Here is a 21,199-nt window from a genome sequence, read left to right as displayed (position 1 = left end):
GAGCACATGGAGAAATTGGAACCCTTACACCTTGTTAGTGGGAATAGAAAATGGCGCAGCAGGTTTGGAGCAGTGCAGGATTGCCCCGTGAGCCAGCAAACCCACTTCTGGCTATGTAGCCAAAAGAATGGAAAGTGCTATCTCAGGGCCAGCATTGTGGTGCAGTGGGTTAAGCCAGCACTCACACTGCCAGCAGCCTGTATCACAGCACAGGTTCGAGTCCTGGCTGCTCTGCTTCTGATCCAGCTCCCTGCTAATGCGCCTGGGGAAGGCAGTGGGAGATGGCAGAGGACTTGGGCCCCTGTACCCACGTGGGAGACCCAGAAGAAACTCCTGGATTCTGGCTTTGGATTGGCCCAGCTCCAGCTGTTGCAGCCATTTGGGGAGTGAACCAGAGGATGGGAGACCTTTCTCTGTCTCTTACTGTCTCTATAACTCTACCTCTAAATAAATAAATAAAATCTTAAAAAAAAGAATATCTGGGTTCATGTCCCCCCTGGCTCCCGATCCAGCTTCCTGTTAAAGCACTCCCTGGGAGGTAGCAGATGATGGCTGAAGTACTTGGGTCTCTGCCACCCACAGGGTAGACCTGGATGGAGTTACCCTCTCCCAGCTTTGTCCTGGACAAACCTCAGCTTTTTGTAGGCATCTGGAGGCATGAACCAGCAGGTGCAAGCATGCTCCCTGGGGCACGCGCTCTCTTTCTCTCTGCCTCTCAAATAACAACAGTAATACAAAGTAGGGAAGAACTCCTCATCTGTAGAACTGAAATTTTGTGCCCAGGAAACAGTAACCCCACCCTCAATCCCCACCCCCCTTATCCCACCCCCCACCCCCTCTCCTCCAAGCCATTAATTGAATTCCCACAAGTGCCCAGTTGCTGGGGTTGGGCCAAGCACTGAAGCTGGGAGAAAGGAACTTGGGCAGGTCTTCCCACAAGTACTCAATCCATTACCAGGTGCGATCAGCAAGAGGCTGGAATCCAGAGCAGAGCTGGCACTCAGGTGTCAGATGGGAGCCTCCCAGGTGGTGTCTCACCCACTGTGCCAAACACCCAACCCCCTCATGATTCACTTAATTCGAAAGGCAGAAAGGTCTTCCATCTGCCTGCAACATCAGGTCCTGAGCCAGCCCGAAGGCAGGAGCGCCAGCTCCATCCGAGTCTCCCACATGAGTGGCAGGAATCCAAGCACTGGAGCCCCCAGCGGCAGCCTCCCAGGGTGCGCATTAGCAGGAAGCAGGATGGGAAGTGGAGGAGCTGGGACTCGAACCTGGGCACTCAGATTTGGGACGTGGGCATCCCAAGTGGAGCCTGCAGGTGCTGTGCCCAGTGCCCAACACCTCATGACCATTTCCAGGCACATTTCTCAGACGATGCCAGTTCTCCTCACTGTCAGCCCAGGTCTCCGTCTTCTTGTCCTGGTGGTAACCCCAACACCAACCCCTTGGCTGACCACAGCACCAGCTCTCTGCCAATTAATGCACCTGGGAAAGCAGCACAAGATGGCCCAAAGTGCTTGGGCCCCTGCACCCACATGGGAGACCCAGAAGAAGCTCCTGGCTCCTGGCTTCAGTGTGGCCCAGCACCGGCCATTGCAGCCATTGGAGAGTGAACCAGTGGATGGGAGACCTTTCTCTCCACCCCCTCTCTTTCAAAAAACAACCTTTGACTTACCCTGATTTCATCAGTATAGATTGTACACACATACGGAAATGTTGCACCATACACTCCATGAGTAACGGACAATTATTACTCATCGAAAAATTTCTTTAATGCTTAAGGAGGGAGAAATGGCTAAGTCATCTGATCTGGTCACCACACGCTGCGCTCGTGCACCCCACAAATCGGCACAGTGGAGAACCAAAAACCAACGTGGAGAGAGGGTGTGGGCCCCGCCAAATAACACAGTGACAGCGGAGGAGTGCGGGCCACGAGGCCTGGGCGGAGGCTGCCCTAAGGCTGCGGGGCCTTTGCGGGGGTAGTCCCGCCCGGTTTGTGGTCCCCGAAGAGCGCCAGGGCTCAGATGCACACCCAGAGTAGCTACGGCGCTCAGGGAGGGCGGTCGGGGTCAGAGTGCGCCCAGGATCCCCCGACCCTTGGGGACCTGGCTAGGCGGAGTGCCGCCGGCGCACGAGCGGCCACCTGACAGGTCGGACCCACGCCTCCGGCCCGTCCGCCCGCGCCCGCGCACGCGCAAGCCTGGGAGCGGTGCTCTCCGCCGAGCCCGGGCCCTCGGCTGGGCGGGGCCCAGAGCCCCGCCCCCTCGAGGCCCCGCCCCTGCGGCCCTCCACCCTCACAGGCTGGCTCCGAGGCCGCGCCCAGCGCCCCAGCCAATGGGAGAGCGGCGCGCCCCTCCGCACGTGCCGCCCCGCCCCGCCGGGTGCGTGCGGGCCGAGCCCTGCCGTCGCGGAGCGCGCGGGGCGGGGGCGCGCGGGCGGGGCAGGGGGCGGGGCGGCGGCGGCGCGGCGAGCTGATTGGCCGGCGCCGCGTTCCGAGGCCGTTAACGGCGGCGGGGCCGGGCCGCGGCTCCAAAACAAAGGGCAGGCGGCTCGCGGGGCGGCGGCGGGAGGATGGCTCGCGCCCTGCCGACGCGCCAACGGCCGCAGCGCGTCCCGGGCCGCGCCGGGGCCGCCTGAGAGCCGCGCTCGAGGCCGACGGAGGCCCGGGGCCGGATGGGCGCTGCGTGGCGGGGTGCGGACCGCCGAGCGGCCGTGAGTACGGGCGGCTGCTGCGGGGCCGCCGCGGGGGCCGGGGGAGCACCTGTTGGGCGTCGGGGCGGCGGGGGCCGCGAGTGGGGCGGACCTGGCCACTTTTTTTTTTTTTTGGGGGGGGATTTGTCGCTCGATTCTGGGACAGACCACAGACCCCCACACACACCCCCACCCCACCTCCCACCACCCCTTTGCTCCGCCTCTCCCCGCCCCGCCATGGAAACATTTAGCAGAAAATGATGGCCTGAGGATGATTGGGGGTTTTTTTCGCCTTTCCTTAAAAATGATTTTTTTTAATTAAAAAAATAAAAATAAAGCAGTGGGGGTGGAATGAGGACAAAAGGGGACTCCTAGGAATGTTTACTAAAGAAAGGGGGACACACGTCGGGGCTGTGCCCGCCTCAGGAGAGTGAGGACGCCAGTGGCTGCCACCTGTGGCACCAGGTGTGCGCGGTGGGCCTCCCCCAGGTCTGCGGGGGCCAGGTGGCGGGTCTGGGACGGCCCAGCTGCTGCCGTTGGGTTCGCGTTTGTTCGCATCTGGCAGAAAGGGAGGACCCACCTTCACCTGCCCCTCGGCCTCCTCGCGCGCGGGGCCTCTGAGGAGCCCGGGCAGGGCTCGCGCTGAGCGGCGTGGGCCTCGCATCACCTGTTCTCGCAGGTGTAACGGATGCCGGCGAGGCGCCTGTCCTGGGCCTCGGGTTGTGCTGGTTCCTCGCTCCTAGGGGAAGAGTGTGCCGCGTCTGAGGCAGGTCGTGACGGACGGCCCCTTCCGTGTGGGGGCCCTGCACGGGGCTGGGGCCAGGGCAGAAATCGCGCCCTCTGCAGCGTGGCCACAGGGCCTGGCCCTTGCTGAGCACTGCAAACAACAAGGAAGAAAAAAAATGAGCAATCATCTTTGGGATTTTTTTTAATAGAGTAACTGAAGATTTATATAAAACTTGCAAACAGGGGACCAGCAGCCGTGCTGTGCTCCACGCCCAGTTGTCCCCGCTGTTGCCCTCCGGAACTAAAACACTGACCTGGCTGTGTCATTGAGTGCAGGCGTTGAGTCTGGGCTTTGCAAGGCTGCAGTTTGCAAAGCTGTTGCTTTCCTGCAGGGCTGACTCCTGAGTCCCCTGCCTGTGTTCACCAGTCCCCCGGCACCTGTGGGACAGGGGCGAGTGGAGCGGGCGAGGGGCCGCTGTGTCACGTCGGTGCGTTTTTCTTTCTGGAAGTCTGATGTGATGGCAGAGAATTTATGGAAGCAATAAAAGTCGTACTGCCTGAAAACTCCTCTGATGTTGCATAAGAGATTCATTTGGTTTAAGGGAGGAAAAAAAAAAGTTTTAAGTCCTTAGATCTGACACCTCTCGGGAGTGGGGATTTTGATAAGGGATTTGTGTAGAGGCTGGAGAACGTTCTGCACAGCCAAGCCTCAAGCGGCTGTGGACTGTGCAAACCCAGTGCAAGAAATACGGCCCTGGGGCCAGAGCCATGGCTCACCTGGCTAATCCTCCGCCTGCAGCGCCAGCATCCCCTATGGGCGCCGGGTTCTAGTTCCGGCTGCTCCTCTTCCAGACCAGCTCTCTGCTGTGGCCCGGGAATGCAGTGGAGGATGGCCCAAGTGCTTGGGCCCTGCACCCCATGGGAGACCAGGAGGAAGCACCTGGCTCCTGGCTTCGGATCGGCTCAGTGCCAGCCGTAGCAGCCATTTGAGAGGTGAACCAACGGAAGGAAGACCTTTCTCTCTAACTCTGTCAAATTAAAAAAAAAAAAAAAAGAAAAGAAAAATGGCTTTGTGTCCACCCCATCCCTAGCTCCTCCTCTGCCCCGGCTGGGCTGTGAATGGCTGCTTGTTTTATTGAACGTGTGATTAAGTCAGATCCTTTCACATTTCCAGACTCTTCCATTTCTCGCTTGGATTGGAAGAGGGCAGCCCCACGGGGTGTGGAGTCTCGGATCCTCCCCGTGGTGCTCTCCTCCCATTCCCTCCACCAGGAGGCAGCCTCCCAAGGCGGGGGGATACTGTGTTACTACTAGTAGTAGAAATGGGAACGAATGTATCCAGGGTCTTCAGAAAGACTGGCTACAAAGCCCCAGGGTTGGTGGGAGTTGGGCAAGAGGAAGTGGACCCAGGCAGGAGAGAGGGAGATCAGCAAGGACGGAGGCCTCAGCACCTCTGGGCAGTGGAGGGGCCACCGAGCCCCAGGGGCTGGCGGGGGAGCCACAAGGGGTTGGGTTGCCCTGCCTGGAGGCAGCCGTGCAGGGAAGGGAGGCAGGGGCCGTGGACTTCACACCTGTACACCCTTGTAGCCAAATGAGAAGATCCAGGAAGGAAGTCCCCCGCCCCATCACTGCCATTTCTATCTCTAGCCTGAGTCTCTCCTGTGCCAGGTTGGCATCTTCTGCTGTTGGAGCAGCTCTGACCCCAGTTGTCTTGGAATCTGTAAATGAACTCCTGGAATGACGCCTCTAAGCCGGGGCTGTGTGCCCATGGGGTGCCAGTGGATACCGCCAGGTGGCCCTGCAGCAGCCAGTGGGGTGACCTGGCTGTGTCAGCCACGTGTCACAGTGCACCTCCCGGTTGCATGCATCAGCCAAGATGCAGGTCCACCTGGGTCTCCCGTGCCAGCAGCAGGGACCCATCTCCTCGAGCCATCGCCTGCTGCCCCCAGGCTGTGCAGCGGTGGGAAGCTGGCATGGGAAAGCAGCACAGGACTCGGATCCAGGAGCTCCGACAAGGAGTGTGTGTGGTGTGGCTCCATTGCGACCTAACGGCTGCTTTTCTGCACACCCCGGCCAAAGCAGCAGGACCTGGGTAGGCAGCACATTGCCCGCGGCCACCTGGGACTCTGCCCGCCAGGTGAGCCAGAGACTTCACAGCCACACTCGCTGGCGGTAGAGGCCCTGGTTGGTCAAGTGCCCGCCTCGTGGTCTGCATCCCTGACACTGTGGCTGCCTTTGCCCTAGTGACAACCTGGGGGACTGCGGGTGTGGCGTGAGGGGCCAGGGACCAAGCCGGCCCCCTCCCCCAGGCAGTGAGAATGCCTTGAAACTGAGAGAGAGGGTCGGGGCTGTGTGCGCCATGGGTGCCTGGCCTTGTGTGCCAGGCCAGAGGCGGAGTCTTGGTGCAGGGCGCCCGCAGCCAGCGGCTCACAGCCTCCACCGAAGCAATTGGTATGGCTTTCTCCCTCGCCTGTTTTGTCTTGGGAAGCATGGTGACTGCACCATGTGGACACAGGTCTGATTCCCACTCTCCCAAAATAAGCAGGCCTGCTTGTCTTCGGAGAGAAGCTTCTGGAACTCAGAATTTTTGCTCTGAAAGCTTACCTTGTGGTAATAACCTGTTGAGGGCATGGAGTTCCAGGCTCCTGGCTTCGGCCCAGCCATTGCAGGCATTCGGGGAGTGAACACAGCAGGTTTGCCAGGGCCGGGAGAGGGGGGAAGTAGGAGCTGTCAGCCCGCGGGCACCAGGCATCCATTTCATGTTCGGCAAGCACCACACACCAGCTCTTTGGGTCAGCTGTGTCCCATGCACTTAACATGGAAGAGATCTTGAGTCGTGTTCTTACTACAATTAAAAAAAAAAATGCTCTTCCTTTTGAACAAAGGTAACCAAGAGTTAATAATGAGGGACTTGGAGCTTGGCGCTGTGGTGCAACAGGTGACAAAGTCACTGCTTGTGAGGCCAGCATCCCACAGCAGCGGCTGATTCGAGTCCCAACTGCTCCACTTCCCATCCAGCTCTCTGCTGCCGTGTGTGGGAAAGCAGTAGAGATGGCCCAAGTGCTTGGGCTCCTGCACCTGCATGGGAGACCCAGAAGAAGCTCCTGGCTCTTGGCTTTGGTCGGGCCGTTGCAGCCATTTGAGGAGTGAACCAAAGGATGGAAGACCCTCCCCCTCCCCTCCCCCTCCCCCTCCCCCCTCTCCCCCTCTCCCCCTCTCCCCCCCTCCCCCTCCCCCCTCTCCCCCTCTCCCCCTCTCCCCCTCTCCCCCTCTCCCCCTCTCCCCCTCTCCCCCTCTCCCCCTCTCCCCCTCTCCCCCTCTCCCCCTCTGTAATTTTACCTCAAATAAATAAATGTAAAAAAGGGGGGGGGGGATGAGGTTGCATGGAGCTTGGAAACATGTGCATGTTGTTGGCAGATTTGAAGAAGCAATTTTTAAACAGGATCCCTGCCGCCCTCAGCCCAGTCTTCCCCCTGCACTCGTCATATTGTGTCCGAGGGCAGCCCAGGGAAATGGGAGGAAATGGAAGGAGACGCTGGGTGAAGATCTGAGTTCAGAGGGATGTGACAGGACAAGGCCCTTGCCTCCCTGTTGGTCCTCTCCAGCTGGCCAGGGTGTGTGTGTGTCCAGGCATGCGTGTGTGCTGGGCTCATAAGCTGGTGTCTGAGTTGAACCCTGAACCCATGACCTCCCTGAGGCCTGTCTAGAGGGAAGTGGGAGGGAGGCCAGGATTTAAATTCATAAAGGATCCCGTAGACCAGATCTTATCTGTGAAGGCTGAACGGGAGGCATTGTCCCTGATTCTGTATAAGGAGCCCAAGGGAGAGATGCGGGGTTGACACAGCCAGGGTGGGGCCAAGGATAAGGGTTTGGGGGCCACCTGAGCAAGAGGAGCCAATGTTCTCACACTTACACTTTTGTAGACTTTTTTTTTTTTTTCTTAAAGGTAGATTTATTTACTTGAAAGTCAGAGTTTGCAGAGAGGTTTTCCATCCACTGGTGCTGTGGCGTAGCAGGTTAAGCCACCACCTGCAGCACTGGCATCCTATATGGGCAAACATAAGAGGATTTGTTTCCTAGTCATATTTATTGATTTCTAAGTTGGTTTTCTTGGGGCCAGGATATGCTGAGAGCAGTCCTGGGGAATGCATCGGAAGTGGTTTCCTGCATGGCTGTCAGGTGCACCATTGCTCATCACGGTGTGGGCCTGAGTGTCTGCACCGTGTCCTATTTCTCTGCTTTGTTGGTTACAGAAAGTGGGATGGTGAATTAGCCTTCTCTATTCCACTCTTAGGCATTTCCCCTCAAATTTCCATCAGCGTTTGACTTCTGTGTTTTGAGACTGTTTTGGGTGCTTAAGATTTTTTTTTTTTTTTTTTTTTTTTTTTTTTTTGACAGGCAGAGTGGACAGTGAGAGAGACAGAGAGGAAGGTCTTCCTTTGCCGTTGGTTCACCTTCCAATGGCCGCCGCCGGCGTGCTGCGGCCGGCGCACCGCACTGATCCGATGGCAGGAGCCAGGTGCTTCTCCTGGTCTCCCATGGGGTGCAGGGCCCAAGGACTTGGGCCATCCTCCACTGCACTCCCTGGCCACAGCAGAGAGCTGGCCTGGAAGAGGGGCAACCGGGACAGAATCCGGTGCCCCGACCGGGACTAGAACTAGAACCCAGTGTGCCAGTGCCGCAAGGCGGAGGATTAGCCTAGTGAGCCACCGTGCCAGCGCCGGCGGGTGCTTAAGATTTATCTTGCTGTGTCTTTCTTTACCACTGCTTTTGTCATTCTGAAGTGGCCCAGGCATCCTAAAGTCTGTTTGGTCTGATATTCATGTGGTTACAGCATCTTTCATTATTTGGATGGTATCTCTTTTTTTATTGTTGTTATGTATGATAATTGCATCATTTAAAAATTTCTTTTTCAGAGGCAGAGATCTCTCATCTGCTGATTCACTCCCCAAACGCCACAATGGCCAGGGCTGGGCTGGGCTAAAGCTAGGAATAGGGAATACGATCCAGGTCTCCCACGTGGGGGGCAGAAACTCAGCCATTTAAGCCATCGCCACTGCCTTCCAGCTCTGCATTAGCAGGGAAAAGAAGCAGAGGATGGCCCAAGTGCTTGGGCCCCTGCACCCACAAGGGAGACCTGGACGGAAGCTCCTGGCTTTGGCCTGGCCCAGCCCCAGCTGTAGGGACCATCTGGGGGATGAGCCAGCAGATGGAAGACTGACTCCCCCGCCCCTTTCAAATAAATACATATTTGTAAACATACAAAGTGACCCTGTGAATGAGGGGGCAGGGGAGCACGGCTCCTGGCCACAGGCACAGGTGATGCAGGGTGGGGTCCCTTGGTGCCGCCCCCAGGGGGCATCACAGGGCAAGGCAGCTGGCCGGAGCAGGTCCACTGGGGCAGGACCTCAGAGCCTTTGTTGCTGTTCCCACGCTCTTGAACTTGGGGAAGATGTTCCTCTTGTGTTTGCCACGTACGGTGACTGCCGTGTCCCCAGCCCTGCTGCAGGACGTCTGTGACAGGGACAGCCTGGCCAGGGCATGGCTCTCAGGATCTCCCCCGCCCCCACTTTCCTGGGGTCATGGGGGGCAGGTGTGAGGCACAGGGGTTAAGACGTTGCCTGGGATACCTGCATCCCACACTGGGGGTCTGGGGTACAGTCCTGAGCTCTCCCTCCTGGCCAGCTTCCTGCTGGTACACACCCTGGGAGGCAGTGGGTGACGGCTCACGTAGAGGGGTCCCTGCCATTCTTTTGTGGGAGACCCGGACTGAATTCCGGGTACCCGACTGAATGTTACGGGCATCTGAGGAGTGAACTGGTGGAATGCGATCTTTTCTCCCTGCCTTTGAAATCACAACAACAACAAACTTTGTGAAATAACTGTGGCCGATGTTCAAGCCTTTCTCCATCCCAGCCGTTGTGTGAGCAGGCGGCTCGGTGCGCTCTCCCGGGCTGAAGCTGTGTCTCCGTTGGCACAGTCACTCCCCCACCCCAGCTCCCACACCCCTCCGCCATCTGACTTTCCGTTCCTATGGTTCTGATCACTTTGGGTTATCTCGTGTCAGTGGACTCAGTGGGGCAGGATTTGTTCATTCCACTGAGTGTTAATGTCCTTCAGCCCTCCCCAGTGTAACCTGTGTCCAGTCCACCCCCCAGCCCCCTAGCGGGTGTCAGTGCCCCAGTGCGTTCCCCACAGAGCACTGATGAGGCTGGCTGTCTTCCTACACCTGTTGGCCATCTCGAGAGAAGCGTCTGTCCAGTCCTCTGCCCATTTTCCAGTCGCCTTGTTGGGTGTTGGTGGTGGTGAATCGTGGGAGGGCTTGGCATATTCTGGATGCTGGCACCTTTTTGGAGGTTTTCTCCCATCGTGTGGCTTGCCTGTTCGTGTCCTTCGAAGTCCAGAAGTGTTTTCACTTTCATGAAGGCCGATTTTTGTTTTTCCCCCTTTCCTTTCCTTGGCTGTGGTTTTGGTGTCGTGTCCAAGAAATTACTGCCAAATCCCATGTCTCGGGACTGTCCTGTTTTCTTCTAAGAGTTTTTACCTCTAGTTCTTTAATGGTGCTGTAGCGTAGTGGGTAAAGACACAGCCTGCAGCACCAGCATCCCACATGGGCACTGGTTCAAGTCCCAGCTACTCCACTTCGATCCAGCTCCCTGCTAATGTGCCTGAGAAAGCAGCAGAGGATGGCCTGGATAAAGCTCTTGGCTTCGGATCAGCCCAGCTCCAGCCATTGTAGCCATTTGGGAAGTGAACCAGCAGATGGAAAACCTCTCTTTCTCTGTCTATACTGCTTTCTATAACTTTCACATAAAGATTATTTTAAAATATTTATGTATTTATTTGGAAGTCATAGAGAGAGAGATTGTCTATTCATTGGTTCACTCCCTAAATGGCCACAACAGCCAGGGCTGGGCCAGTCCAAAGCCAGGGGCTTCTTCTGGGTCTCTCACATGCATGCAAGGTCCCACGCACTTGGGCCATCTTCCATTGCTTTCCCATGCACAGTAACAGGGAGCTAGATCAGAAGCGGAGCACCTGGGACTCGAACTGGTGCCGGGAAAGGATTGTTGGCATCACAGGTGGCAGCTTAACCCACTGCACCATAGCAGCCCTACATCCAGTCGTTAGGTTTAGTTCTGGATTCCACTTGGAGTTCATTGTCAAAGGTGATGCTAGTAAGGGTTCAATATCATTCTTCAGCAGGTGGGTGTTGGTTGTCCGTGCACCATTTGTTAAAAAAGCTATTCTTTCTCCCATTGAATGGTCCAGCCACCCTCAACGAAGATCAGGTGGGTTTATTTCTGAATCATCATTTAAAAATGGTTTATTTGTGGGGCTGGTGCTGTGGCGAAGTGGGTAAAGCTGCTGCCTGCAGTGCCAGCATCCCATATGGGCGCCAGATGCCCCACTTCCGATCCAGCTCTCAGCTATGGCCTGGGAAAGCAGTGGAAGATGGCCCAAGTACTTGGGCCCCTGCACCCACGTGGGAGACCTGGAAGAAGCTCCTGGCTCCTGGCTCCTGGCTTTGGATCAGCAGAGCTCTGGCCATTGTGGCCATCTTGGGGAGTGAACCAGTGAATGGAAGACCTCTCTCTCTCTAACTCTGTCTTTCAAATAAATGAAAATAACTCTTCTTTAAAAAATGGTTTATTATGGTTGGTGCTGTGGCTCAATAGGCTAATCCTCTGCGGCACTGGCACCCCAGGTTCTAGTCCCAGTTGGGGTGCTGGATTCTGTCCCGGTTGCCCCTCTTCCAGGCCAGCTCTCTGCTGTGGCCCGGGAAGGCAGTGGAGGATGGCCCAAGTCCTTGGGCCCTGCACCCCATGGGAGACCAGGAGAAGCACCTGGCTCCTGCCTTCGGATCAGCACGGTGTGCCAGCTGCAGCGGCCATTGTGGGGTGAACCAACAGAAAAAGGAAGACCTTTCTGTCTCTCTCTCTCTGTCCACTCTGCCTGTCAAGAAAAAAAAAAAAAGGCTGATTAGTGAGACAGAGCGTCCATGTTGCAGGTTCACTCCCCCAGATGCTCCTGATGGTCTTGGCCAGGGCTGAAGCCAATAGCCAGAAACTCGGTCCAGGTCTCCCACATGGGTGCCAGGAACCCACCTCTCCAAGCCATCACCACTGCCTCCCAGGGAGGAAGCTGGAATCCAGAGCCGGGTACAGCACCCAGGCGCTCTGATGTAGGATACTGGCATCTTACCCGCTAGGCTTGGTCCCAACACCGGTACCCTTTTAACGTAGGAGTGAAAAGTAGTTGATAAAACTACAGGTCCCCCACCCCCTCTCCCCGCCCCCTTCCCTGGGGAACTTCCAGACGGGGGGAATCCAATCCACCTGCTGTGGGCTCAGAGCTGTGTGTGGCCTGTTGACAGGTGGTGGCATTCTCTGGTGCCCACGGTGTGGACGGCACCACGCGCCTTCCCCCGGACGACGACGGCTCTTGCGCGCATCTTCCAGTGCTTCCTGTGCCAGAAGACCCCTCAGAGCCGCAGCTCGCCCAGCGCCAGCACCGAGCTGAGTGAGGAGTGGCCCGCAGACATGGTGAAGATGACCAAATCCAAAACTTTCCAGGCGTACCTGCCCAGCTGCCACCGCACCTACAGCTGCATCCACTGCAGAGCTCACCTGGCCAACCACGATGAACTGATCTCCAAGGCAAGTGGCGTGTGTGAAAGCAGACATCCTCCACTTGCTGCATCCCGGAAGCCTGGAGCCGCCTGGGCCGTGTGGGGACTCCTGGGGCCGCAGCACGCCCCCTCGGCGTGTTCTTGGCCCCAGGAGTGGGATTAGCGAGGAGTTTGCAGAGCGGTAAAAGGTCATGCCAAATCAGAAAATACTGACAGAGTAAAGGCGGTGAAGATGGCCCGTGGGAATAGCTTAGTGACAAGGGAGTAATTGAGAAATGTGGGGGACTCGCAGTGGGCAAGAAGGAAAGGGGGCTTTGCAGGAGAATGCACTTGTGTCAGGGCTCCCAGCTGCCCTGGGGTGCCCCGTGTGTGCAGGGCAGCTGGCCGCCTTGAGGGCGAAGCCAGGAGCCCCAGCAGTGCTCCGCCCATCAGTTTCCTCTTTGACCCCCAAGTAGAAGAACATTTCTCTCCTTGGCCGAGAGGACTCCAGGAAGTCCATGGAAAATGAAGTGACCACGTTTATTGTGATGCAAACCCTGCTGAAGTACACACGGGATTTATTTATTTAAAGATTTATTTACTTATTTGAAAGGCAAAGTTACAGAAAGGCAGGAAGCGAGAGAGAGAGAGGTCTTCCATCCTCTAGTTCACTCCCCAGATGGCTGCAACAGCTGGAGCTGCGCTGATCTGAAGCCAGGAGCCAGGAGCTTCTTCCAGGTCTCACATGCAGGTGCAGGGGCCAAAGGACTTGGGCCATCTTCTACTGCTTTCCCAGGTCACAGCAGAGAGCTGAATTGGAAGAGGAGCAGCTGGGACTCGAACCGATGCCCATATGGGATGCTGGTACTGCAGGTGGTGGCTTTACCTGCTATGCCACAGCGCTGGCCCCACCCGTGATTTTTCACAAACTTTCTGAAGACCCCCACGTGTGCATGGACTTCACATTTTTTGGAGCAACCAAACTTAACTTTTGTTCATTCCATTTTTCATGGAGCCTGTCAGACGCCCTCCTGTGTGGTGTGGGAGACAGGCGAGGCAGGCTCATCTCTGCACTGTCTGGAAGTGGCCTGGTCATGCCTCCTGGCTTCCGGGGCTCCTCCGTGCACCTGGAAGCTTGCATTGTCCAGCGGAGGCACCTCAATCCCCAGGGACGGCTCGCTTGGTGCGACGGTGTCACGAGTGACCAAAGGCCAGAGGAGCCCGTGACACCCACACCTGGCCATGACCTTGCACCTGAGCAGGCAGCCTGCAGCTGGCCAGCAGCGTGCCTGTCACTGGGTGGGCCTAGCAGAATGCGTGTTGCTTCTTGTGAAAAACCGGAAGCCATTAAACTGCTTTGAGATTACATCAAGGGGGGTGGACATGTGGTTTAGTGGATGGGAGGCCAGTTGGGACGCATGGTTCATGTCCAGGCTGCTCTGCTGCTGATCCAGCTCCCTGCTAATGCACCCTGGGAGGCCCAAGTCCTTGGGCCCCTGCCACCCACGTGGGGGACCCGGATGCGGCTCCTGGCTCCTGGCCATTGCCGTTATTTGGGTGGTGAACCAGTGGATGGAAGATTTCTGTTTGTCTCACATTCTCTCCCCCTCTCTCCCTCCCTCTCTCCCTCCCTCTCTCCCTCTCTCTCTCCCTCTCTCTCTCCCTCTCTCTCTCCCTCTCTCTCTCCCTCTCTCTCTCCCTCTCTTGTCTCACATTCTCTCCCCCTCTCTCCCTCCCTCTCTCCCTCTCTCTCTCCCTCTCTTGTCTCACATTCTCTCCCCCTCTCTCCCTCTCTCTCTCCCTCCCTCTCTCCCTCTCTCTCTCCCTCTCTTGTCTCACATTCTCTCCCCCTCTCTCCCTCTCTCTCCCTCCCTCTCTCCCTCTCTCTCTCCCTCTCTTGTCTCACATTCTCTCCCCCTCTCTCCCTCTCTCTCTCCCTCCCTCTCTCCCTCTCTCTCTCCCTCCCTCTCTCCCTCCCTCTCTCCCTCCCTCTCTCCCTCCCTCTCTCCCTCCCTCTCTCCCTCCCTCTCTCTCTCCCTCTCCCCCCTCTCTCCCTCTCTCTCTCCCTCTCTTGTCTCATTCTCTCCCCCTCTCTCCGCCTCTCTCCCTCTCTCTCTCCCTCTCTCTCTCCCTCTCTCTCCCCCTCTCTCTCCCCCTCCCTCTCCCCCTCCCTCTCCCCCTCCCTCTCTCCCTCCCTCTCCCCCCTCTCCCCCTCCCCCCCTCTCTCCCCTCTCCCCCCTCCCCCCCTCTCTCCCCCTCTCCCCCTCTCTCCCCCTCTCCCCCCCCCTCCCCCTCTCTCTGTAACTCTGCCTTTCAAATAAATAATCAAAATAACAACAGCAGGCTGGGCCAGTCTGAACAGGAGCAGAAGCTCAGCCCAGGTGTGGCGGGGACTCGGAACTACTGGAGCCATCCCCAGCCGCCTGGCAGGGCCGTATTGGCAGCAGGTGGGACTCGAACCCAGGCCCTGGAACGCGGGCTGTGGGCTGCTTAAGCTACCAGGCCAAAGGCCTGCCTTCTGCAAGGCTGCGAGGCCCCCTGTGTGCCTTCGGATTTTGGTGTCCCCCAGGCCCTCTGCCGCCAGAGCAGGGACTCGGACCACGCTGGGGGCGGAGTTAGCAGCTGGGGTTATTGCGCGGCTCCCGGGACGCCGCTGGCCCGGCCCGCGTCTCAGGGCGGCGGGAGCCCCTGGTGGGCGGCGGGAGCTGTCCCCGCACGAGCTGAGCCCCTCTTCCATTTCAGTCCTTTCAGGGAAGTCAAGGACGAGCCTACCTCTTCAACTCCGTGTGAGTGCGGGAGGGGACGAAATCCACAGCTGGGGCGCGGCGCGGGTGGGTGCGTGGGATGGGGGAGCTGGCGGGGCAGCGCCGCCCTCCGCACAACCCCCTGTGTCCACTTTGCTGGGCGTGGGGCGGGGCAGTGCCGGGCTGAGGACCGAAGGCGGGGCAAGGGGTGGGGGCGTGGTCGGGATCCGGGCGTGGCGCTGTCGGGGCGTGGTCTGGGCGGGGGCGGGGCTCCGGCTCACTCAGACCTCTGTTCTCACAGGGTGAACGTGGGCTGCGGCCCCGCTGAGGAGAGGGTCCTGCTTACCGGACTGCACGCGGTGGCGGACATCTACTGCGAGAACTGCAAGACCACGCTAGGGTGGAAATACGTTAGTGCCCGCCCGGCCGCAGGGGTTGCCACACCCAGGAGGCCCAGCCCTCCCCGTGGTGGCCCTGACCTCTCCTGATGGTGGCCCTGACCCCTCCCCCGTGGCTGGCCCAACCCTCCCCGTGGTGGCCCTGATCTCCTGTGGGTGGCCCTGACCCCTCCCCCATGGGAGGTCCAGCCTTTCCCTGTGGGTGGCTCAGACCTCCCCGCGGTGACCCAGCCCTCTCCGTGGTGGCCCTGACCCTGCCCATCTGTCCTCTCCCACCAGGAGCACGCCTTTGAGAGCAGCCAGAAGTACAAGGAAGGCAAGTTCATCATTGAGCTTGCCCACATGATCAAGGACAACGGGTGGGAGTGAAGGGAGCGCTATTTTGTGAAAGAGATGGTGAATGTAATGGCAACACAGAGCTTCTCGGATGACACTATTTCTTGAACTTGAACCTGGCAGGCTGGCCTCGCGTAGGTTGCGACACTGGACAGCCGTCGCGTGGGTAAGGTGCCCCTCTGGCCCCTGTCTTCTGTCCCCTACATACATGGGTGTTTCTGAAAATCGCCAGGGACCTTGTTCTAGCTTGTCATGTTCTTGAGAAATAATTAGCCTGCTGACGACCCAGCTGCCCAGTTAATGCCCCCTCGCAGCCTGTGCTGTCCCTGGGGCTTGGCCGTGGGCTGTCACCTGCAACAGCAGACCACGCTGGGGCTTGGAGGCCACAGCCACAGGGGACAGGCTGTCCTAAGGTGCCCTGCCGTTCTGAGATTGAAGATGTGGTACCCCCCCCCACAGACACACACACTCCAGTTTGCAAAACTACGAGTGGGTTCTTCCTCTTGAACTGTTAAGGTAGAGTGTTGAGAATCCTCCAGGAGCAGCCAACAATGTACATGCCCAGGGTGGGCTGGTTTGTTTTGTTTTGGTTATTTTAGGCTGGCCAGAAACAGAGGATGCCATGAAACCACTTTAGAGAAGCTATAAAGAGAGCAATGCATCTAATGGAACACATGTTTATTTAAGGCAATAGATTTGCTTATCTAGAAAGCAAAAGAACCCAGTCGCTGAAGACTGCCCAGGGACCCCACACACACAGCCCAGTCGCCGAGGCAACAGCCTGGCTGGGGAGGCCAGGAGTGGGCTCAAGCAACAGCCGTCACCGGGTGGCTGGTCCACGTGGTTAGAGTAGCACACTGGACCAAGGAGAAGCCGGGTCTTCGTTTTCTAACCTGGATCTACTTGAAGAAAGATTATTTTTGCGTAGGAGAGAGGCCAGGACCGGCAGGGCCCACTCAAAGCCTGAGATGTGGCCAGCTGCCTCCAGGGCCCGAGCCTGGCCGCCGCAGGTGTGTGGGGACCCTGCAGGGAGGGCGGTGTGTGAGGGCCAGCTCGCCGAGGCCAGGGACCAGGCCCCGTCCGAGGGAAGTTTGGGTCTCCCCACGTTTTGCAGCTCCACTCTGAGAGAACAGTGTGCCCGGGGTCCTGTCCAGCCTGAGGACGCGCCTGGGTCTGCCTGCCCAGCCCACCTCTGCCCCACAGGGGAGCCCTGGCATGTGGGCAAGGCTGCTGCCCCCGGCCCTGGGGGACGCGGCTGTGCCGCACTCAGCGGGACAGCAGCCAGCTACCTAAGCTCGTCCTCACCCTGGCAAAGGCAGCGGGCTCCCAGGCCAGTGCCCCCGAGCGCCGAGGCTGGCCCTGCCTGTCCCCAGCGTCCCCAAGGTGGTAGCTGCTTGCCACCTGCAGGCTGCCGTGGCCCGGGGCCCCCGTGCCTGGTGTGGGCCGTGGCGGCATCTGACGGACGTGTGCAGACAGCCGACCTGGGGCCCCCGGGCCCCGAGTGCTCTCATGGGAGCAATTTTCTGTATCTACCGAAATTCTATTTAAAGCTTTTCTATGTTCTGGGCCACTTTCCTGCCCCCTCACTCTGAGCAGCTTGGTTTTTGTAGTCGTTTGTGACGGCCTCGTCGGGGAGTTTTGTACAAGCGCTCTGAGGACGGACTGTGTGTGTATATATAGATATTATCTTTTTTAATGGGTACCGACAACACTTGCGTCAATTCCTTTGTTGGTCTTCAAAACTCGAGCTCCTTTTTCAACCAAATGAACTGACGTGAGCTGGCCGCAGGGGCTGACCGCCAGGTGTGCTGGGACATTGCACCCTCGCCGGCCGGCTCCGCAGGTAGCACCGGGTGACGACTATTTAACTTACTCAGTAACTGGTCCTTGGAGGGGAGGTGACCGGGGCGTCTCAGCTGCAGTGACTGTAAGGGCACGGAGTCTGGCCCAGTGCACGTCAGGAACGTGGCTCAGCCTGGCGCTGTTTTAGAGACACATGCACAGTATTTTTATACCTTAGTGCTTCTTCCTGATGGCATGTCAGATCCGAGAAAGGGTCAGAAATGAGAATTTTTCCAAAAAGTACTTTATTTGACCTGAAGACCTCATCGGGTCATTACAAAACCCAGGTGGCTTGAGTATTCTAGAAAACTGCGCTCGCAGCCCCGCCGAGAGGCGCCGAGCCGCCCCGGGCGCGGGCCCAGCGGAGCGCCCGGCTTGCCCGTCCTGTGTCTGTGTGAGGTTTCAGAATAAAGCTGCTTCTGCTGTCCCTGGTCTCGCTGTGACAGTACTGTCCCCCCACGGTGCTGCCCGGAGCAGGGGGAGGGGCCGCGAGTTTGTGTCTGCCCCCTCTCTACCCCGGGCCAGGGCCACTGCTGGCTTCGGAAGGGCGGGCGGCGGCCCACGTCAAGGCACTTGGCCGAGCAGGGGGCGGGACGGTGCGGGCTATGGGGCAGGAACGAAGGCACGAGGCAGGTGCCGGAGTGTGCCGAAGATTTAACAGAAGAGCAGGGGGCCGGCCCCGTCCTGGGCTGGAGTCCTGCGCCGCTCCTGGCCCCCAGGCGCCCGGGTTCCTGGGCGGTGCCCACCGGCAGGATGAGGGGGATACTGGCCATCCCCGAGCCTCGGCAGTGGGGGCCCCAGCCCGGCGTCCCTACCAGGAGCTGAAGTCCCCGAAGCCACCACGGCCCGCCTGCTTCTTGGGCACGGGCGCGGCGGCGCTGGCTGCCGGCTCCTCCTCCGCCGCCCGTTTCCTGCAGCAGGAGAACCCGGTGCAAGCGCGCCCGGCACGGCCCGCCGCGGCCCCGCCCCCGCCTCGCCCACCCCGCCTCGCTCACGTGGCAGCCGGGTTGATGTACTTGCCGACCCCCTGGCGGTAGGTCTGGGGGCCCTGGCTCCCCGCCTGGGGCTGGGGGGCCTTGGCCGGTGCCTCCGGGGCCGCCTCCAGCTGGGTCTTCTTCCGCTCCTCAGCGATCTGGGGAGAGGCCGTGCTGTAGGGGGGAGGAGGGCGTGGCCGGGGCCCCCCAGACGCAACTCAGCGCCCCCCTCACCTGGGCGTCAGCCTCCTCATAGGGGTCCACGAACACAGTGGCGGCTTCGATGCGCACATCCTCCTGCGGCAGTGGGCAGAGCAGAGGGCGGCTGAGCCTGAGCCAGGGCATGGGCCCCGCCCCGCCTCCCCCGCACGGGTACCTTGGGGCGGTCAGTTTTGGGGTCGCTCTCCACGTTCTCCATGGCCGTCAGCGTGTCGAAGCCGCCGACCACCCTGCAGCGGGGGGAGGGGTGCAGTGTGCCTGGGTCCTGCGCAGGGCACCCCCCCACCATACCACGAGGTGCCTCCGGTCAGGCTGGGCCGGGCAGGGCAGATCCAGCTCCCGCCTGGCTGCGAGTGGCGCTCACGGGGCCGCAGCCGCGCCAGTTGCTCCCAGCCTTAGCCTGCCTGCCTGCCGGGAGCCGCTGGCCGGCCGTCCTCCCCTGCGCCCACTGGTGTGGGGAGCCCCACTCGCCCCAGCAGGCACGCCAGGCACGCCCCCCTTACCGTCCAAAGATGGTGTGCTTCTTGTCCAGGTAAGCGCAGGAGCGGAAGGTGATGAAGCTGGGGGCGGAAGGGGGGGCCGTGAGCTGGGCCCACGGCTGCCAGCTGCCCCCTCCAACGTCTGTGGTGCCTCCCTGCACAAGCTCCACCAGAGAGCCAGAGCTCCGCCCACCGCTGGGGCCTGCTGCCTGCGGGCTGCCCTGGGGAGGGGGTGCAGGTGGAAAACCAAAGCCCCGCCCAGCACCACCCAGAGCGAAGAGGCAGCAAAGCCAGATGAAGGGGTTGAGGAAGGGGTGAGACGCACGGTCCGCAGGGACAGGTGTGACCATGGCCAGCACACAGACAGCACCCAGCGATACGGCACGGCACACGGCTCACTTCACCCCTGGCCACTGGCGTCCCGAGCCGGGAGGAGCGCCCAGGACACCGTTCACCTCCCTAAACACCTGCACAAGGGGGTCTTCGGCCTCATCAGACCCCCGTCATCGCAGCGGGCGCCCCCCATACTACCCCCCTGCCTTGCTGTCCCACCTTCAATAGCCTTTTCCACCTTAAACAGTGGCCGCCCCCTTCTGTGAGCCCCAAAGTCCTAGGACTCGCAGTCAGAAGCGGCCCAGAAGTTCACGTGCATCTCGGGGTGCAGATAAGGCCCCCACCCCCTTGTCATGCTGCCTCTCCAATCAGTAAGACAAGCCCACAGGTGTGCCATCAGACAGCAATGCGCCTGCAGAATCCAAAGGGCTGGATGCAAGGAGGAGGGGGCGGCGGAGACCCAGCAGCAGGAGGGCCCCATCCCCAGGGCCCACACGGCCCCTACCCGTGAGACGCAACACACCCCGAGCCAGGGCGCCGCCCACACGCGAGGCCGCCACGCAGGTCTCACAGACGCCAAACCCACACTGCAGAAGCCTGGCCCCCGCCCTCCCCATGGCTTGCTCGCTCTCACTCATGCCTCACACAGCTAAGGAAGCCAGGAAGAGCGAGAGCCTAGCAGAGCGAAGAGGAACCGGTGGAGCATGCCAGGGCGGTGAGCACAAGCGTGACGGGCGCGACAGACGCCGAGTCCTGAGGGCCACGCGGCCAAGAGCCCCCGGAAGCGGCCTGGTGACAACGCTGCCACCGGACGGCCCAACAGCCCATGGCTCGGAGTGTGGTGGGGTGGGCCTGCCGGCAGGCAGTGGTAGGCACGTCCCCTTGGGTAAGCCCTGAATTTCTAAAAAATCCAACAAATTTCATTAAAAAAACGGTCTGGGGACTTGATTACATGGCCAGTTTATGTCAGCGATCATCAGGGCTGGCGCTGTGGCCCAGCAGGTGAGGCCTTGCCTGCGATGCAGGAGTCCCGGCTGCTCCCCTTCCCACTCAGCTCCCGCTGAGACTAGCGTCTGGGAAAAGCAGTGGAGGAAGGCCCAAGTGCTTGGGCCCCTGCACCCGCACCGGAGACCCGGAGGAAGCACCTGGCTCCTGGCTCTGGCCTGGCCCAGCCCTGACCTCTGCGGCCATCTGGGGAGTGAACCAGCAGACAGAAGAGCTAACTCTGTTTCCAATCAATCAATCTTTTTTTTTTTTTTTTTTTTTTGACAGGCAGAGTGGACAGTGAGAGAGAGAGACAGAGAGGAAGGTCTTCCTTTGCCGTTGGTTCACCCTCCAATGGCCGCCGCAGCCGGCGCGCTGCGGCCGGCGCACCGCGCTGATCCGATGGCAGGAGCCAGGAACCAGGTGCTTTTCCTGGTCTCCCATGGGGTGCAGGGCCCAAGCACCTGGGCCATCCTCCACTGCACTCCCGGGCCACAGCAGAGAGCTGGCCTGGAAGAGGGGCAACCGGGACAGAATCCGGCGCCCCGACCGGGACTAGAACCTGGTGTGCCGGCGCCGCTAGGCGGAGGATTAGCCTAGTGAGCCGCGGCGCCGGCCCCAATCAATCAATCTTAAAAAAACGCGCCAGCCAACAACAACGTTCCTAGGGAGCTGCAGTACCTAGGGGGGCCGGTGCCCACGGGAGGGAAACTACAGCCCCAGAATGCTGACAGCATCGGCAAAGCCACAGCTGGGCGCCTGCGCGTCTGCCTGCCTCCTGGGGCTCCCATGTGTGCGTGGCAGTCCTTGGCCACCGGAGCTTCCCCTAGGGGAGGGAGGGGCGGCCCCGCCCGGGCACTCA

General features: G+C 59.6%; 2 protein-coding genes across 3 annotated transcripts in view; one reads left to right on the top strand and one right to left on the bottom strand.

Moving 5' to 3' along the window:
* The first annotated feature begins 2,488 nt into the window (after nt 1-2,488).
* Nucleotides 2,489-17,775, top strand: YPEL1 (yippee like 1). Of its 2 annotated transcripts, XM_051826752.3 has the most exons (5): nt 2,489-2,712; nt 11,795-12,077; nt 14,771-14,814; nt 15,074-15,182; nt 15,450-17,775. In XM_051826752.3, the coding sequence occupies exons 2-5, from the start codon at nt 11,961-11,963 to the stop codon at nt 15,537-15,539; spliced, it is 360 nt and encodes a 119-aa protein (XP_051682712.1). In that variant the 5' UTR covers nt 2,489-2,712; nt 11,795-11,960; the 3' UTR covers nt 15,540-17,775. The 2 variants fall into 2 exon arrangements, with proteins under 2 accessions (XP_051682712.1, XP_069922013.1); XM_070065912.2 differs by lacking the exons at nt 2,489-2,712; nt 11,795-12,077 and adding an exon at nt 13,141-13,327.
* PPIL2 (peptidylprolyl isomerase like 2) overlaps nt 17,577-21,199 on the bottom strand; it is a 19,385-nt gene continuing 15,762 nt past the window's right edge. Inside the window, exons 16-20 of the mRNA XM_002719723.6 lie at nt 19,045-19,101; nt 18,699-18,771; nt 18,557-18,619; nt 18,344-18,480; nt 17,577-18,259 (exon numbers count right to left, since the gene is read on the bottom strand). Of these exons, the coding sequence (XP_002719769.2) occupies nt 18,160-18,259; nt 18,344-18,480; nt 18,557-18,619; nt 18,699-18,771; nt 19,045-19,101 (430 nt within the window). The 3' untranslated portion in view covers nt 17,577-18,159. The remainder of the gene's footprint in view (nt 18,260-18,343; nt 18,481-18,556; nt 18,620-18,698; nt 18,772-19,044; nt 19,102-21,199) is intronic.

The sequence above is a fragment of the Oryctolagus cuniculus genome, chromosome 21 (assembly GCF_051225735.1).
Source record: "Oryctolagus cuniculus isolate XC-2025 breed Fujian yellow rabbit chromosome 21, ASM5122573v1, whole genome shotgun sequence".
Classification (NCBI taxonomy): domain Eukaryota; kingdom Metazoa; phylum Chordata; class Mammalia; order Lagomorpha; family Leporidae; genus Oryctolagus; species Oryctolagus cuniculus.
Note: the sequence above shows the minus strand (reverse complement) of the source record. Positions and strands in the feature narration are given on the sequence as shown.